General features: G+C 45.1%; 1 protein-coding gene across 3 annotated transcripts; it reads right to left on the minus strand.

The window, feature by feature from the left end:
* Window positions 1–7,212: 7,212 nt before the first annotated feature.
* ZNF514 (zinc finger protein 514) lies at window positions 7,213–18,407 on the minus strand. Of its 3 annotated transcripts, none has more exons than XM_027554546.1 (3): window positions 16,360–18,407; window positions 15,497–15,571; window positions 7,213–9,953 (listed from the first exon to the last, which is right to left on the minus strand). In XM_027554546.1, exons 1-3 carry the CDS (start codon window positions 16,376–16,378, stop codon window positions 8,920–8,922), a joined length of 1,128 nt encoding a protein of 375 aa, XP_027410347.1. In that variant the 5' UTR covers window positions 16,379–18,407; the 3' UTR covers window positions 7,213–8,919. The 3 variants fall into 3 exon arrangements, with proteins under 3 accessions (XP_027410347.1, XP_027410345.1, XP_027410346.1); XM_027554544.1 differs by adding an exon at window positions 12,676–12,802 and having other exon boundaries at window positions 15,497–18,407; XM_027554545.1 differs by having other exon boundaries at window positions 15,497–18,407.
* Window positions 18,408–18,849: the final 442 nt, after the last annotated feature.

Here is an 18,849-nt window from a genome sequence, read left to right on the forward strand (position 1 = left end):
TCCAGGTTCCAATGCAATATTGCTCTTTACAGCATCAGACCTTGCTTCTATCACCAGTCACATCCGCAGCTGGGTATTGTTTTTGCTTTGGCTCCATCCCTTCATTCTTACTGGAGTTATTTCTCCACTGATCTCCAGGAGCATATTGGGCACCTACTGACCTGGGGAGTTCCTCTTTCAGTATCCTATCATTTTGCCTTTTCATACTGTTCATGGGGTTCTCAAGGCAAGAATACTGAAGTGGTTTGCCATTCCCTTCTGCAGTGGACCACATTCTGTCAGACCTCTCCACCATGACCCGCCCATCCTGGGTGGCCCCACACAGCATGGCTTAGTTTCACTGAGTTAGACAAGGCTGTGGTCCATGTGATCAGATTGGCTAGTTTTCTGTGACTATGGTTTCGGTATGTCTGCCTTCTGATGCCCTCTCACAACACCTACCATCTTACTGGGGTGTCTCTCGCCTTGGACGTAGGGTATCTCTTCACGGCTGCTTCAGCAAAACGCAGCCACTGCTCCTTACCTTGGACGAGGGCTATCTCCTCACGGCCGCCCCTCCTGACCTTGAACGTGGAGTAGCTCCTCTCGGCCCTCCTGCACCCGAGCAGCCACCACTCCTTGGATGTGGGGTTGCTCCTCTTGGCCACCTCCAATGTGAAATTCCCCATCGCCAGGAGAAGGATCCCCCAAAGAGAGACTGTAGCCACCCTAAGGACTCTCCAGCTTGTTCTTTGAGATCCTGTAGACCTGCATGTTTTTCTCGAGATTGTGAGACTTAATTTAACTTAGCTGGAGGTATTTACCCAGAAACAACACATCTCATTCAAGATGGATCAAGTCCCTCCTTGTTCAGGCATCTCCTGTCTATTTGGGGGTACAACACCTGCCATCTCCTGTCTATTTTGGGGTACAACCCCTGCCAAGCTATGTTGGCTCTTTAGAGCTATCCTGAAAAATCCTATCCCCAATCACTTGATTTTGGGGATGGCACTCATTTGTAGTCCTGAATAGCTATCTGAGAGCTCCCAGGGGCTCACAGGTGTATTGAGTGTCCTCTTCAGTTTTCTTCCATGGCTTGACTCATGAGTGGTGAATCCAGGAGTCATGTCCTGGTACCTTGACTGCTGTGGGGGTAGAAAGTATTATAGGGTAGAGGCCCTTCCATGAGGGCTGGAGTTGGGCCTTTGGGGACCCATCTTTCCAGACTTTAATTAGGACTTGAGTCCCTGGAGCATATAGTGGTGGCTCTTTAGAATCTTTTGGGTCCTGGTTGACATCCTACAAGCATATATCCTGTTGGAATTGCCCAATGGCCATGGCATAAGACCGGAGTGTCTGAGCCTCTGATCTAGGAAGAGGTCATTAACATAAACAAAAGGTCTGCCATTTAGCATCTCATAAGGACTAAGACCAACCTGTTCCTTAGGGGCAATATGGGTACAGAGGAGAGCTATTGGTAAAACCTCCTTCCATCTCAGGGAGGTCTCCTGGGTTATCTTTTTTATTGCTGATTTTAAGAATTGGTTGACTCTTTCTACTTTTCCTGAAGACTGAGGCCTCCAGGCATAATGGAGATAAGAAGAACTGTACAAAAAAGATCTTCACAACCAAGATAATCATGATGGTGTGATCACTCACCTAGAGCCAGACATCCTGGAATGTGAAGTCAAGTGGGCCTTAGACAGCATCACTACGAACAAAGCTAGTGGAGGTGATGGAATTCCAGTTGAGCTATTTCAAATCCTGAAAGATGATGCTGTGAAAGTGCTGCACTCAATATGCCAGCAAATTTGGAAAACTCAGCAGTGGCCACAGGACTGGAAAAGGTCAGTTTTCATTCCAATCCCAGAGAAAGGCAATGCCAAAGAATGCTCAAACTACCGCACAATTGCACTCATCTCACACGCTAGTAAAGTAATGCTCAAAATTCTCCAAGCCAGGCTTCAGCAATACGTGAAACGTGAACTTCCAGATGTTTAAGCTGGTTTTAGAAAAGGCAGAGGAACCAGAGATCAAATTGCCAACATCCACTGGATCATGGAAAAAGAAAGAGAGTTCCAGAAAAACATCTAGTTCTGCTTTATTGACTATGCCAAAGCCTTTGACTGTGTGGACCACAATAAACTGTGGAAAATTCTGAAAGAGATGGGAGGACCAGACCACCTTACCTGCCTCTTGAGAAACCTATATGCAAGTCAGGAAGCAACAGTTAGAACTGGACATGGAACAGCAGGCTGGTTCCAAATAGGAAAAGAAGTATGTCAAGGCTGTATATTGTCACCCTGCTTATTTAACTTCTATGCAGAGTACATCATGAGAAACCCTGGGCTGGATGAAGCACAAGCTGGAATCAAGATTGCAGGGAGAAATATCAATAACCTCAGATATGCAGATGATACCACCCTTATGACACAAAGTAAAGAGGAACTAAAGAGCCTCTTGATGAAAGTGAAAGAGGAGAGTGAAAAAGTTGGCTTAAAGGTCAACATTCAGAAAACTAAGATCATGGCATCTGGTCCCATCACTTCATGGGAAATAGATGGGGAAACAGTGTCAGACTTTATTTTTTGGGGCTCCAAAATCACTGCAGATGGTGACTGCAGCCATGAAATTAAAAGACACTTACTCCTTGGAAGGAAAGTTATGACCAACCTAGATAGCACGTTAAAAAGCAGAGACATTACTTTGCCAACAAAAGTCTGTCTAGTCAAGGCTAAGGTTTTTCCTGTGGTCATGTATGGATGTGAGAGTTGGGCTGTGAAGAAAGCTGAGCGCCGAAGAATTGATGCTTTTGAACTGTGGTGTTGGAGAAGACTCTTGAGAGTCCCTTGGACTGCAAGGAGGTCCAACCAGTCCATCCTAAAGGAGATCAGTCCTGGGTGTTCACTGGAAGGACTGATGCTAAAGCTGAAACTCCAGTACTTTGGCCACCTCATGCGAAGAGTTGACTCATTGGAAAAGACTCTGATGCTGGGCGGGATTGGGGGCAGGAGGAGAAGGGGACAACAGAGGATGAGATGGCTGGATAGCATCACCGACTTGATGGACATGAGTTTGAGTGAACTCCGGGAGTTGGTGATGGACAGGGAGGCCTGGCGTGCTGCGATTCATGAGGTCACAAAGAGTCGGACATGACTAGCGACTGAACTGAACTGGGTGACCTTAGAAGTAAGTGATGTCCCATTGTCCCTTTGTAATGACCTGGGAAGACCAAATCTCGGACTCATTTCATGGAGCAGTTTTTTTACCACCTCCTCAGCCTTCTCCGAGTGGGAAAGCCTTCAATCCATCATGTGAATGTATCTATCATGACTAATAGGTATTTATACCCTTGAGAAACTGGCATCTGGGTGAAGTCCCCTCTGCCAGTCTTCTCCTGGGTAGGTCCCACGAGTGTTTTACTTTTTAATATGTCTGTTTTAATGATGGACTGAAGCATGTAATTGCCATGAAAAGCTTTAGTCCCTCGTAAAAACTGCTTGGTTTTGTGTTTCCAACCTAGGACATCCCATTTTTTTATATCAAGTGGTCAAGGCACACACTTTACAGAAATCAGTGACATTATTAACATTACCAGAAATCTCAGAACTCCTTTGCTGCCTGGCCAAGGGTACTCTCACAAGCACCTTATGGCCATATGGTTCACTCCCTTGGGAATACATCAGTTGTCTAAGAAATAAACAGTTATTTGGAAATTCCACATCCAGTACTAAGCTACCCTGCTGCATGCAGACATGGCAGGGGATTACAGGGGATTCATATATACCGGTCCTGTCATCAATAGGTTAAGGACAGCTTCCCACAGCTTCTTCCTAAATAGACTGTGATCCTCAACCATGAGGTTTTTTTGTAAGACATCAGAGAAAAACTGCTCTTGAGCATTACTGTATGGAACCTTATCAGATACTGTTAACTAATGCAGCAGTGAAACTCCAGGATGTCAATTCTTCCATACATATTTCACAATTAAAGAAGAGTCTCAGAATTGACACAACTGGAAGCCTATTCCAGCAGAGGACTTCAGACTGAGGATTTTCCAAGATGCTCTAAAGCAGCTGGTCTCCAGACCAGCTGACTGAAGACCTTTGGAATAAATCAATGACTTCAGATAAGGGATAGCTTCTGCCCAATATGTCAGACCAACAACTGTGTCAAAGCCCTGTTTTGTCTACCATGAATAAATCAATTTTACTTCCAAAAAAAAAAAGAACCCCAAAAAGCCCGATTTTATTTTTCATCTGCTTGCCCATAGTTATTCTTCTCATCTCTATTGATCCCTAGTTGTTATCCATCCATAATGACCTGTTTTCTCTTTTCTTTCCTCTTTGTTAGGTCAGAGCATACTCATTCAAATACCATTTTTCATGCTTATATCGTGCTCACACGCTCAGTCATTCTGACTCTTTGCAACTCCATTGATGGCTCCTCTGTCCATAGGGTTCTCCAGGCAAGAATACTAGAGTGGGGTGCCATTTCCTCCTCCAGGGTATCTTCCCCATTCTTAGATTATCCTAAATAATTGCCACTGCTCTAAATCTTACCAACTTCTGGGTATGCCATCCATTGGCAGATCACCATGATAAATATATATGAACAGTTCTAGTCTCACCAAATGACACTATGGAGAATTAAAGCCAGTGGCTTTTCCATTATCATCTACAGGGACAAATATCTTAAACAAATCAACGTGTGACTTTACTAGTGTCCCTCTCTCCCAGTCTTGAGAGGGACTATATCCTTAACCTGTGGAGTTTAACCCAACACTGGGTAGTTGGAATGAGAATTTATAAATAAAATTGCAATAAATTTTCATGGACAAATCGAACAAGCTACCCACAGAATGCAGAACAATACTAACCTATACTTGAATTTGAAAAATAATTACAGGAAGCAATATTGTATTTTTTAAGAAAATATTTAATTGATAGTTTTCTAGAAGGAAAGATTTTTATCTAGTATGAAAATTTGTAGTCAGAGTACCAAGAAAACGTGGGCAATAGAAGTTGTTTTTCAAGTTAACAGATGATTCAGTTCAGTTCAGTCGCTCAGTCGTGTCAGACTCTTTGCTACCCCATGAATCGCAGCACGCCAGACCTCCCTGTCCATCACCAACTCCCGGAGTTCACTCAGACTCATGTCCATCGAGTCAGTGATGCCATCCAGCCATCTCATCCTCTGTCGTCCCCTTCTCCTCCTGCCCCCAATCCCTCCCAGCATCAGAGTCTTTTCTAATGAGCCAACTCTTCGCATGAGGTGGCCAAAGTATTGGAGTTTCAGCTTTAGCATCATTCCTTCCAAAGAAATCCCAGGGCGGATCTTTAGAATGGACTGGTTGGATCTCCTTGCAGTCCAATGGACTCTCAAGAGTCTTCTCCAACACCACAGTTCAAAAGCATCACTTCTTCGGCACTCAGCTTTCTTCACAGTCCAACACTCTGGAAAAACCATAGCCTTGACTAGATGGACCTTTGTTGGCAAAGTAATGTATCTATTGGGTGCTCATTTCTGAGAGGAAGTATGAGAAATGAGCTGAAGCATCTGATAATCTGATTCAGGAGACAAGAAAATGGCAAGATAATAAACAACCAATGATTTAAATAGATTAAGACACTGATAAGAACTACTCCAAGTCGAGATATCTTTCACTTTCAAATATTATGGAGGACTTCCCTGGTAACACAGTGGATAGGAATCTGCCTGCCAGTACAGGGCACACAGGTTTGATCCCTGGTCCAAGAAGATTCCAGTTCAGTTGCTCAGCCGTGTCCAACTCTATGACCCCATGGACTGCAGCATGCCAGACCTCCCTGTCCATCACCAACTCCCAGAGTTTACTCAAACTCATGTCCATCGAGTCAGTGATGCCATCCAACCATCTCATCCTTTGTCATCCCCTTCTCCTTCTGCCTTCAGTCTTTCCAGCATCAAGGTCTTTTCAAATGACTCAGTTCTTCGCTCAGGTAGCCAAAGTATTGTAGTTTCAGCTTCAACATCAGTCCTTCTGATGAATATTCAGGACTGATTTCCTTTAGGATGGACTGGTGGATCTCCTTGCTATCCAAGGGACTCTCAAGAGTCTTCTGCAACACCACAGTTCAAAAGCATCAATTCTTCGGTGCTCAGCTTTCTTTATAGTCCAACTCAGCTTTGGCTAGACAGACCTTTGTTGGCAAAGTAATGTCTCTGCTTTTTAATATGCTGCTAGGTTGGTCATAAATTTTCTTCCAAGGAATAAGCGTCTTTTAACTTCATGGCTGCAGTCACCATCTGCAGTGATTTTGGAGCCCCCCAAAATAAAGTCTGACACTGTTTCCCCATCTATTTGCCGTGAAGTGATGGGACCAGATGCCATGATCTTAGTTTTCTGAATGTTGAGCTTTAAGCCAACTTTTTCACTCTCCTCTTTCACTTTCATCAAGAGGCTCTTTAGTTCTTCACTTTCTGCCATAAGGGTGGTGTCATCTGCATATCTGAGGTTATTGATATTTCTCCCTGCAATCTTGATTCCAGCTTGTGCTTCTTCCAGCCCAGTGTTTCTCATGATGTACTCTGCATATAAGTTAAATAAGCAGGGTGACAATATACAGCCTTGACATACTCCTTTTCCTATTTGGAACCAGTCTGCTGTTCCATGTCCAGTTCTAACTGTTGCTTCCTGACCTGCATACAGATTTCTCAAGAGGCAGGTCAGGTGGCCTGGTATTCCCATCTCTTTCAGAATTTTCCACAGTTTATTGTGATCCACACAGTCAAAGGCTTTGGCATAGACAATAAAGCAGAAATAGATGTTTTTCTGGAACTCTTGATTTTTCAATTATTGAAACAGGAGATGGCAAGAGTGAACGTTGACATTTTAGGAATCAGTGAACTAAAATGGACTGGAATGGGTGAATTTAACTCAGATGACCATTATTTTCACTACTGTGGGCAACCATCCCTTAGAAGAAATGGAGTAGCCGTCATAGTCAACAAAAGAGTCCAAAATGCAGTACTTGGATGCATTCTCAAAAATGATAGAATGATATCTGTTCGTTTCCAAGGCAAACTATTCAATATCATGGTAATCCAAGTCTATGCCCCAACCAGTAATGCTGAAGAGGCTGAAGTTGAATGGTTCTATGAAGACCTACAAGACCTTCTAGAACTAACACCTAAAAAAGATGTCCTTTTCATTATAGGGGACTGGAATGAGAAGATTCCACATGCCAACTAAGCCCGTGCGCCACAACTACTAAGCCCATGCTCTAGATTCAACAACTATTGAGCCCAAGCGCTGTAACTACTGAAGCATGCATGCTCTAAGGTTTGAGAGCCACAACTAATGAGCCCCTGTGCTTCAACTACTAAAGCCTACACGCCCTAGAGCCCTCATAGCACAACTACTGAGCCTTCATGCTACAGCTCCTGAAGCCCATACCCCTAGACCCCGTGCTCCACAATAAGAAGCCACCACAGTGTGAAGCCCGTGCACCACAACTAGAGCGTAGCCCCCTCTCTAGAACTAGAGAAAGCCTGTGTGCAGCAATGAAGATCCAGCACAATCAGAAATCAGTAATTAAAAATAATACTTATGGAAAAACAGATGCTTTTACAATTGCAATTGAGTAAGATCTGACTTCCCATCAGTATTCAAGAGATTTCTTCCCAGATGAGGGGACATTTGAATAGGGTTCTGACTGATCACCAGGCTTTAGATAGTGGAGAGGGTATGCCTGGCTGGTGGAACAGCTTAGGCAGAACAGCCCAGGCTGGAAAGTGTGGACGCATGTTTGAGGTATGGCAAGCAAGCTAGTTTGTCTGAAATGGAGGTTCTTATCAGGAACAGCAAGAGGTTAGGGCAGACTGAGGAGGGCATTGAATGTCAAACTGAGAGGTGAGCCTTTATCCTATAGGCAAAACAGAGGCTTTGGGGGGCAGGACAGGGTGGCAGGATAGGTGCCCACTGATGAGAATGATTAACATGGCCAGAGATACATAAGAGAAAGGGACTATGTTAGGCAAAAACCAGCTACAAAGTTGCAGGCATCCAGGCATATAAAGTGACCTGAGTGAGGGTTAGAGAAGGACACTTGCGGGGGGAAAGGATATATATATGGGGCTTCCTTTGTGGCTCAGTTGGTGAAGAATCTGCCTGCAGTGCAGGAGACCTGGGTTCAATCCCTGGTTTGGGAACATCCCCTGAAGAAGGGAAAGGCTTACCCACTCCAGTATTCTGGCCTGGAGAATTCCATGGACTGTAGAGTCCGTGGGGTCACAAAGAGTCAGACACGACTGAGCGACTTTCACTTCACTTTGCCCTTTGAAAGAAAACTTAACCTGTTACTAATGTAAAATATGTATGAGTTATCTGGAGTTGTTTCAGGGATTTTTGTGTGCTTTTGAAACACTATGTGACTGAAGCCTGTGCTATACTGATTACACTGATGAGGCTTTCCCCCAGTATAAATTCTCCCATGTATGGAGACTTCCCTGGTGGTCCAGTGGTTAAGACTTCACCTTCCAAAGCAGGGGGTGTGGGTTCAATTCCTGGTCAGGGATTTAAGATCCCACATGCCTCATGGCCAGAAAACCAAAACATAAAACAGAAACAATATTGTAACAAATTCAATAAAGACTTTAAAAATGGTTCATATCAAAAAATTTTTTTTAAATAATAAACTCTCTGATGTTGAATGTGTGGCCCACTAACTAAAGCCTTTCCAAATCCATTATATTCACATAGTTTCTTACTGGTTTGAATTCTCTTGTGTTTGATAAGGGAGGAGGTATGATGAAAGCCCACCCCCTCTTAATAGAGCTTCGGTTTGGTGTGTCCTGTCTGATGTTGAGCAAAATGTGTCCTCTGACCAAAAATCTTCCCACATTCGTTGCACTCCTAGGATTGCTTTCTAATATATAATTCAGTATATCCTCTGAGGTTTAGTGGTGTGTGTTTTCCAGCTGAAAGCCTTCCTGCATTGGCTGAATTCGTAGGGTTTTTTTCCCAGCATGACTTTTCTGATGTTTAATAAGGGAGGCAGTGTGAGCAAAGGCTCTTCCACACTCATTACATTTGTAGGGTTTCTCTCCAGTATGGTGTCTATAATGCTGAGTGAGAGATGAACTCTGGCTGAAGGCTCTCCCACACCTATTACATTTGTAAGGTTTCTCTCCTGTATGAAATCTGTAGTGTACAATGAGAGAGGAACTCTGGCTGAAGGTTCTCCCACATTCTCTGCATTCATAGGGCTTTTCTCCAGTGTGAGTTCTCTGATGTTTAATAAGGGACGAAGTATGACCAAAGGCCCTTCCACATTCATTACATTTGTAGGGTTTCTCTCCTGTATGAAATCTATAATGTAGAACAAGAGAGGAACTCTGGCTGAAGGCTCTCCTGCATTCACTGCATTCATAGGGCTTCTCTCCAGTATGAGTTCTCTGATGTTTAATAAGGGATGAAATATGACCAAAGGCTCTTCCACATTCACCGCACTCATAGGGCTTTTCTCCAGTGTGACGTCTCTGATGGCGCTGAAGTTCTGACTGGAAATGGAACAACTTCCCACATTCATTGCATTTGCAAGATTTCTTCCCTGGTTGGGTTCTCCGAGAGTCACTTCTCCCTGAAATCTGTCTGAATTCTGTATCACAATTATAGTATCCTTCTCCTGTGGGAACATGGTGTTGGTTAATAGGGACTGATCTTAAACCTGAACTGGTCCCAGATTCACTCGATTCATGACCTCTCTTAGGGGTGGGAGGAGATTTCTGAGTGAGTGACGTTTCTTTCAGATGTCTCTCCTGTTTTTTTGGATATATCTCTACCTGGTCATCCCAACCACAGGTTGCTTTCAGTTTGGAGGACCTGAATTCATCTCTAATGTGTTTCTCCACTGATGCTCTCTGAAATAATTCTTCTTTGGAAAGTCCCTGACTTAGCATAGGTTTCTTGGCTTGAGGCCTTCTCTCCCAGTCTGGAAAAAAAAAAAAAAAACAAAAAAGACAGGCTGGTATTACCTGTTCTATACGCCAAGAGGAAGTAAAGTCCTATGATAGACATAAGATAATTAACCTTTAAAATAATACCTAAAAGAGGTGTACAGTCTCTTCCAAGAATGGTGTGTGTCTAAAGAACATTTTGTAAGTGCCAAGAATAAGATAAGCAGGTAACTGGAGATTAGAAAAGCCTGAGAGAACAGTGTTGGGACTCCAGTACACAAGGTAAGGGCTTCCCTGGTGGCTCAGTGGTAAAGAATCAGCCTGCAGTGAAGGAGATGCAGGTTCAATCCCTGGATAAGGAAGGTCCTCTGGGAAGGAAATGGCAACTCACTCCAGTATTCTTGCCTGGGAAAGTCCATGGACAGAGAGGGGCCTTGAGGGCTATAGTCCATGGAGTTGCAGTTGGACACAACTTAGCTACTGAACAACAGTAACACAAGGTAAATCCAAAGACTGTAAAGATGAGAAGAGGGTAGGAAGATGCCCTCCACAAAATCTTCCCTCAACACCTCAGTCCACACCACACATTATCATGTACTATATACATAGTATAATATACATACTGTATACCTTTAACATCTATTACTGCATGTAACTGTGATGGCAGAATAATTATCCCCCAAAGATGTCCAAGTCCATCTGAACATATTTATGTATTCAAATCCCAGGAACATATAAACATGTTACTTTACATGGCAGAAGAGACTTTGAAGATGTGATTAAGGGCACAGACCCTGAGGCTGGGAGATTATCATGAGTCATTCAGGTGGGCCCAGTCTAATCACATGAGTTCTCAAAATCAGAGACAGTTCCTGGCTGAGTCAGATGTGGTGTGAGAAAGATTCGACCCATCACTTCTGGCTCTGAAGGTGGAGGAAGGGACCCACGGGCCAAGAAATGTAGCAATCTTTAGAAGCTGGGAATGCTCCTCAGCTTATAGCCAGCAAGAAAACGAGAAACTCAGTCTGACCATTGTAAGGAATTGGTTCTGCCAACAACACAGATGAACAGGAAACAGACTGTCCCCTAGACACTCCAGAAAGGAACTCAGCCATGCTGATACCTTGATTTTAACACTGTGAGACCCATACTTGATTCTGAGTTTTGAACTATGAGATAATAAACTTGTGTTGATTAAAGCCACTAAGTTTATGACAATTTGTTTCAGCAACAGTAGAAAGCTAATACAATAATAGTGACCCTTCTGAAGAGAGAAATGACTGGCAATGCCTAAGCAGGGCTCCCACAGGCCAGATTTTGAGCCAGTAGGTCTTGTGGGGATCCTGAGGATCTGAGTGTCTCACAAGCTCCCCTAGAGATTCTGAAACACACCATATTTGTAGAACACTGTAAACAGACAGATACTGATGGTGAGACTAGATCCAGAGGCCAGACCCTTGCCCTCATTCTGGAGGGAAATATGATCAAGAGAGTGCCAATACAGAGATCAGCATCTCCCCTGTCTGTCCTCTTCTGGAGTGCGGAGGCCCAGCCTGCGCTCTCAGGATTTGAGCCCTGCTTTGGGGAGCTTCAGCTCTGGCCTGAGGCTGATTCTGTTTCAAAGATGGACACAGACACAGACTGTCATCTCCTGCAGTATGCCTGAGCGGCGCATGCCAGGCAGGAGAGCTTTGTGTCTGGAATTCTGTCCCAAGGGGTGGAGCCTACCACCCCGACGTCTCAAGTCACCTAGGAATTCAAAGAGATGCCATCAAGAGCTGGTAAGAAGTGGTCTTTGTTCTTAGAACCACCTCTGTTGTAGTCCAACTTAATCAAGCCTGAAGTGTCCTCACCTTGATCTTCCTGATGTCATCCGTCAGGATGTCCTTGCTGGTAGCCCTTTAATTTCTGGGCTACTTAACTGTTCTGTTTGATCTGCTGATAACTCTTTATTATCCCTGCTGGAATAGGACTTAACAACTGTTGGTCCTTAGACTCCATCTAACACTGACCATGTGACATCTAGTGATGACACATAGTCCCAAGGACCCTGAAGGGTAGGCAGAGATGGGCAGATGTTTATTTCTTATCTACATTACTCACAAGAAACAAAGGAAAGATAAACACTAGAGAAGAAAATGAACATCTTTTCATACCAGAAAACATTATGGAAGCCTACAAGTATTCAAAATACTGGAGTGGAGGGCTCTTGGCAAGCAACTTCACCTTTTCAAAGAAAAGGGCTCCTAGCAAGTGACCGCACCTTCTCAAAGAAGAGGCCCCTGACCAAGGGTTTAAAAAACTTTCCAGTCACAGTTGGCCCTTATGATGTATACTGTTGTTTTAGCCTGACTCTCACCTGAGTGGACACCTGTTGAGATTTCTCTCTCTAAAATACAGGGCTCTTCCCCTTCCTCCAACTAGCAGATCATATATGGTTTGGACACTGGAAACCCTGGTGGTAGAGAAGGAAAAGGATCATGGTATGGGTATGTAAGAGGCCAAGGCTTGTGGACAGCCTGCAACTAAGCATGGTGAAGTCATAAAGCGTCTTACTCTGATCTCACATACACCGGGACTTTCCTACAAGGAGAAAAAATACTGAATCTCCTGGCCCCCAAGAGAAAATAAATGTCTAATTCTGGAATTTCAGGGCAAAAGTCAGCCAACAGGCCCAGACACCCCTAGCTTTTAAACACCAAGGAACTAAAGATGGCCTGATGGGCAGGCTCTGGGCTTTGGAGGAGCTGAGCTCACCCAGGGAGGCCAGGTTCTTGAAATTCTCCAGCATCACCTCCCAGTACAGGTCCTTCTGAGTAGGGTCCAACTGCCCCCACTCCCACCAGGTGAATTCCACAGCCACATCCTCAAATGTCATCAGGTCCTGAAACACAGAAGACAACCTTGCACCCTCGGAGAGCACACTCATGGCCCTGGGAGAAGGGGAGACGGGTGTCTGAATAGAACCTTAGGGTGTACAAGAAGGGATTCCAAAAGTTCCTGGCTATCGCAATGCCAGGTTTTACCATCTGAAAAACATTTTAAGCTGCTCCAGGGACTGTGTCATCCTTACTACTCAGTATCCCACGCAATGCCCACAGATCTCAACATCAAACTGCTTAGGAATATAATCAGGGCCTCAGGAGAATCAAACCTTTAGAGACACTCCACTTATGTGGGAGAAATAAATACAATCCATTTCCTCAATTTTCAGAATGTCTCACAATTTAGTGACATTTAAATAGAATCAATTAAAAATAACAAACTGATTAAAATAAAAATAACAAACTGAAAAACAAAATAAAATAATAAAAAACAAAATAAAATAAAAATAACAAACTCTGCATTCTGAGTGTATCATAGTGTCAATAGTCTTCTAACTAAGTATTTTTGAAAGTTGTGGCCTAGGATTTCGATTACAATTCTTACTAAGGCCAAATAAAATCATTTGGGGCTTAGAATAACTTATCCCATAAGAGCTGCCAGCACACAGTTCAGTGAAAGTATGTCAAATGGACTGACAGTGAATGAGTAAGTCTTTTGTGAGTCTGATTAATATAAATCATCTCCCCAAAAAGCCTAATCATTTTTCAGTTCCTAAATGTGCAAAGTTAAGAGTGAGAACCCCAGATCTCAGTTCTTCACAAGGTACAACCATTCTGTGGGTCCCAGCCAGAACTATCCTGTCAGCCTCTATAACGACAATACTTTCAATTGACTTACATTGTACAATAAGCCATAAACTATGAACTAAAAAGCAAGTAAGTGAAGGTAGTATAAACTCCTTTTACTTTCCCCTCAAAATGTTTAAAAGTCAAATCCCATTTAGATACTGATTGCACAGAATAAGCCAAACTAACAATTTTATATTAAAGGCAGTCCAAAATAATCAAATGTGGAAAACTCACTACCTTAGTGAGCCAAATGATAGATTGTACTATTTGTGCAAAATATTCATTGGCCCTCCCTATAGAATTGATTTTCCTACCCCACTGACTCAGGTGTAGTCAAGTCATTCACTTTCATATTTGGAATGTGAAGCAAGTGACATGAGCTACTTATGAGCAAAAGCTTTCACAGTCAGCTTCTACAATTGCTGCTCTAAGAATGGCAAATGATCCCAGAGTGAAGATGTGGGGCAAAACCATAGCTTGCATGTAATGTGGACAAGAAATAAACTGTTGTTGGTGTAAGCGCCTCAGGATTTGCTGTGTTATCACAGTATAACTAGCCTCAACTGACTCATTAAAAAAGCTGGTCTCCAGGTGGAGTTCTGCCATAATACAAAAGCCTAAAATACGTGATAGTGGCTTCAGGGCCAGGCAGCAACTGGCAAGACGGCAACCCATGTAATTTAGTGGTGAACTGTGTGGTAAAACTTGATGCAATAACTTGAAAGAGGAACAATGCAAGCATGAGCTGGTGATGTGATGAGACAAGGAGGGAAATATAACATCAGTGGTAGGAGCTGGTTGTCACTGGCTACATTTGACAAAAGTATGACACACACACACAAAAATTAGTCTAAGAGTTTGCTGATTTGCAAAATAAAAATGTAAGGCAAAGAAAGTGTCCAGAGGGACTTCCCTGGCTGTCCAGTGGTTAAGACTCTGGGCTTCCAATTCAGGGGAAGTGGGTTCAATCCCTGGTTGGGGAACTAAGATCCCACATGCCACATGGCATAGCAAAAAAAAAAAATTTTTTTTAATATTTTAAAAGAAGAAGAAAGTGTCCCAGAAATTCCAGGACTTGCAAGGTTGGAGATTTAATGAATTCTCATTTCCAACTGGTCAAAGACAAAATAGATATAGCTTTTGCATGACAAAAGATGATTAAAACCCAGCCTAATGGCAAGGACTAAGTCATGAGTGTGATTGTCAGACCTTTTGTTTCAGTTCAGTTATGGCTCCCAGTAAATCCTCTCAGTGGGACCAAATTGCTCAGAGTGACTAAAAGTAAGGTTTTGCCAAGCAAACCCCCAAAGCTCCACAATTTAGTCTAAAGAGAGGGGCATATTTCAATAACAACTGTGGGAAAAGCTATTGATATACGGAGCTAATGGAAGCAAATGCACAAAAAGCTGGTCAGGTTTTTGAGAGTCACACTGAAGGTGCAAGACTTGAAACAATCCTTGGGCCATCAAACTACTCAGGATAAAAAAGCTGCTTAGCCCTCAAAAAAAGTTTAATATCATCTTCATATGCAACCAAGGGAGATACTGCAAAAGGAAGGAACTTCTGGAGGGCAGAGCCAAGAGCCAAGGAGAACACTGGACTGGGAGCTATAACCAGACAGCAGAACCAGGACACATAAAAGATCCTCCCCCCGCCAATCCCAAGGCCAGGGTCCTCAGTGTGTCACCACACTAATCCAGGAAGATAACACGTGCACAGGGGCCCAGTCTCACTGAGCAGAGGGCCCTGGGGAAAGGAGACCAGCAAAAGCCTTGATGGGCTCTGCCTCCTGCAGAGCAGGAATTGGGTCCAGTTCCCTTTGGCAAACAAGGGAAAAGGGGCAAAACAGAGAAAAGGAGGCAAAACAGGCATTTGAGAAAAACTTAAAGAGAACCCCAACTTACCTGAGGTCTGGCTTTCAGGAATAAACTGGCTGTTCCCTTTTCTCCTAGGCCTCTCTCTGGAGGAAGAGCAGGGTCCTGAGAAGGGAGAACTAGGAAGGTAAAAGGAGCCATAAGGAAGGCTAACCCTCATGAGATTTACAGCTCCCAGACTCCCCAAGTCAGTGTGTCACCCGCATGGTTTCCCGGGATAAGGCTGGACCTAAGGGAGCTGAGGGACAAGCTACAGGCTGCCTGTGCACACTGCTGCATGAGGCCCCCCCGTGTCCATAGGCCACAGCAAGCTGTAGGTAGCTGGGGGGTGACCACAGTCTGGCCACTCCTTTGTAGTCACTGGACCTCCAATATGCAGGTCCTATATTAGGCCTTTTGAAAATATAAACATGGAGAAGTACTTCAAGGAACTTTAAATGTCACCTGAGGGTATAAGACAGGTTAACAAGACAAAATAAGGCCTAGGACAAGACCACATAAAGATATGGGACTTTGCGGAAGTCACACCTCTCCCCTTCTCCTTGGGAAGTAGTGCAGAGGCCAGGTCTTCCTGAGACGCTTTCTTGAGTGTTCTAAAGCATCATTAGGTCTCTAAAGCGTATTTTAAGAGCCCCTTTATTATAAGGTCAGGGCTTCCCAGGTGGTTCAGTGCTAAAGAATCCGCCTGCCAATGCAGGAGACTCGGGTTCAAACCCTGGGTCCGGAGAAGGAAATGGCAACGCACTACAATGTTCTTGCCTGGGAAATCCCAAGGACAGACTCTGCCCCGCCAGTGGGACTCCCTGCCCTCATCCTATGGTCTTCCTTCTCCTCCTAGACCCAGACTGACTCCCCAGGAGGGTTCCGGCCCGCGGCACCCTCGATATCCAAACCTGAAACTCTGGAGTCCATAGCTGGGGCTAGTCCTTTCACTAAGTCCAAATCTTTGTCATTGGCGGCGGCCCTGCGATCCTCCCGGGGATCAGGGAGCGGGGAGCGAACCGGATGACACCGGGCATCCCCACTTCGTGCAGCCACGCCCAGCCGACCCGCAGGACCCACAGCAGGGCTGTCAAACCCAGACTGGCGTCCCAGCTGAGCGCAGTGCGGCTGCGGCTGTGACTGCGGGAGGCGATGCTCTTTCTCCTCTCGCACTCCCAGACGCCTCAGAAGCCCGGCCGCCGCCCTCCTTCTGGAGACCGAACTCTGGGACCCAGCTCCCACGGAGACCACTAGGAAATGGCCACAGCCACACCTGAGATCTCGGTGCCCCGCGCTCCTCCAGAATTGCTTCTGGAGAGCTCACAGGGAACCGATCGGCCCTGCAACTCTGCGCCCAGTTCCAGGCCTCCTCAGCCCCTCGCAGGCGGGCAGACGGAGGGACACTTCGCACTCTGTCACTGGCTCAGGGCGCAACCCCCATGGCTGGCCTGCGCACCAGGTGTAGCTGAACCCACAAATATCCAAGCAACACCCGGGTTCCAGCCCCGCCTCCCGAGACCCGTCCTGAGCCTGCGCGAGAGGAAGGCCACCACGCCAGGGTCCCCAGAACAAGCGTCGGGGGCGGGTCTGTAGGGGGGGGGAGGTCGAACGAGCCGCGCCTGCGCACTGGCAGCTTGGGAACCTTCGGTCCTCTGCTCTGGCAATTGAAGGCTGGGCAAGTGCGCACCAGCTACCTGGACAGAGGTTTCACTCTGCACCGCCCCCCCAGCCCCACCCCTCCGCCACGGGCTGGGAACCGGAAGCAATCCCCGTATTGGAAGTGCCTTTAGTAACTGGGCCCAAGAGCCGGGTTTGGGGCAGTTCAACAGAAGCCACTGGAGTTAAACAAACAACAACAAAAAAATCTTGGCCTAAACCCCGAGCCTGCCAAATAAGAATTTCTAGGAGGCTCTCCAGAAATGTGAATTTCTTATAAAATGTCCAGGAGATCCTGACAGGCTGTTCCCTACCTCTCCGTCTTTCTCCCACTGCTCCCCGCCCGCCTCCCCCCAAGTTTACGTTCAGCGAAGGGTGAACTCAAAGAGAACTTTGGACACATTCCTCCTCTAGAAGCGGGATCATTTCGGACCTAAAAGAAATAGAAAAATGATCTGGATATTAAAACGATAGTTCTCCCGAGGCACTTTTCGACCAGAGAGGAGACTTTTGAGGACTGAGAGGTTGGTGAAGGAGTTTTTCGGCTTAGAAAAGAAGATAAAGACCTCAAGGGCCCTTGCTGAACCACCTGACTTCCAGGAACACAAAACTGAACTTTAAGTCCCACCCCGATACTCTGGGCAGATTGCGTCATCCGGGGACCCTCCACCCCTGTTCATCCGCCTAAATCTTCCCGTATCGCTTCTGCAAAACCTCCCCTTAAATATGAAGCTTCCCTGATCCTGCACGCGCTCAGCCTGGTTGTTAGACGACTGTCGCCCCTCCTTGCCTGAACCTGTCTCCGTTGAGGTCGTCTTCCTTTCTTCATTGCCTCTTCTCTAACTATACCTTACAGTTGAGACAAATAATTTATCAGGGCAAAAGGCCTTTTCTCCTTTCTTGCTCTTTTAATGTTTCACCCTTCTGCCAGCACTTCTGGTGACACAGATGGCCAAGATGGTTCAGCAAGTGCCCAGCAAGTAAGCCCTCCTTCTCTGGAGCCAGAGTGAGGAAAGAGGGGCAGGGCTGCCTGGGAACCATGGCTGGCACAGGAGTCTCTGTTCTCTTCTGTGCTCTGGAACCAAAAAAGGTGAGGGTATGAACACATGAAGAGTGTCATCTCATTGGTGGCTGACATAACCAGAAATTGAACTGCTTCAGATGTTACTGATTCTTTGCACTTTTATCCTCTAGCCTGTATCTTTGCTGGTCCTATACTCTCTGCCTAAGTTGCTTTTTTCTTAAAGAAAAGTAAAAAGGTAATTACTTTGGAAAACTCAGCAGTGGCCACAGGACTGGAAAAGGTCAGTTTTAATTCCAATCTCAAAGAAAGGCAATGCCAAAGAATGCTCAAACTACTGCACAATTGCACTCATCTCACACACTAGTAAAGTAATGCTCAAAATTCTCCAAGCCAGGCTTCAGCAATACATGAACTGTGAACTTGCAGATGTTCAAGCTGGTTTTAGAAAAGGCAGAGGAACCAGAGATCAAATCGCCAACATCCATTGTATCATCAAAAAAGCAAGAGTTCTGGAAAAACATCTATTTCTGCTTTATTGACTATGCCAAAGCCTTTGACTGTGTGGATGACAATAAACTGTGGAAAATTCTGAAAGAGATGGGAATACCAGACCACCTGACCTGCCTCTTGAGAAACCTATATGCAAGTCAGGAAGCAACAGTTAGAACTGGACATGGAACAGCAGACTGGTTCCAAATAGGAAAAGGAGTACATCCACGTC

Source organism: Bos indicus x Bos taurus, chromosome 11 (assembly GCF_003369695.1).
Source record: "Bos indicus x Bos taurus breed Angus x Brahman F1 hybrid chromosome 11, Bos_hybrid_MaternalHap_v2.0, whole genome shotgun sequence".
In the NCBI taxonomy this organism is placed as follows: domain Eukaryota; kingdom Metazoa; phylum Chordata; class Mammalia; order Artiodactyla; family Bovidae; genus Bos; species Bos indicus x Bos taurus.

What these genes read in the sequence shown, in the direction of transcription:
- ZNF514 (XM_027554544.1), bottom strand. Translation starts at nt 15,607, where the DNA reads ATGGCTCCTTTTACCTTCCTAGTTCTCCCTTCTCAGGACCCTGCTCTT. An exon ending in TCCTGAAAGCCAGACCTCAG is followed by an intron (nt 12,803 to 15,496) that starts GTAAGTTGGGGT and finishes TCTGTGTTTCAG; the next exon opens with GACCTGATGACATTTGAGGA. An exon ending in CAAGAACCTGGCCTCCCTGG is followed by an intron (nt 9,954 to 12,675) that starts GTGAGCTCAGCT and finishes TTTTTTTTCCAG; the next exon opens with ACTGGGAGAGAAGGCCTCAA.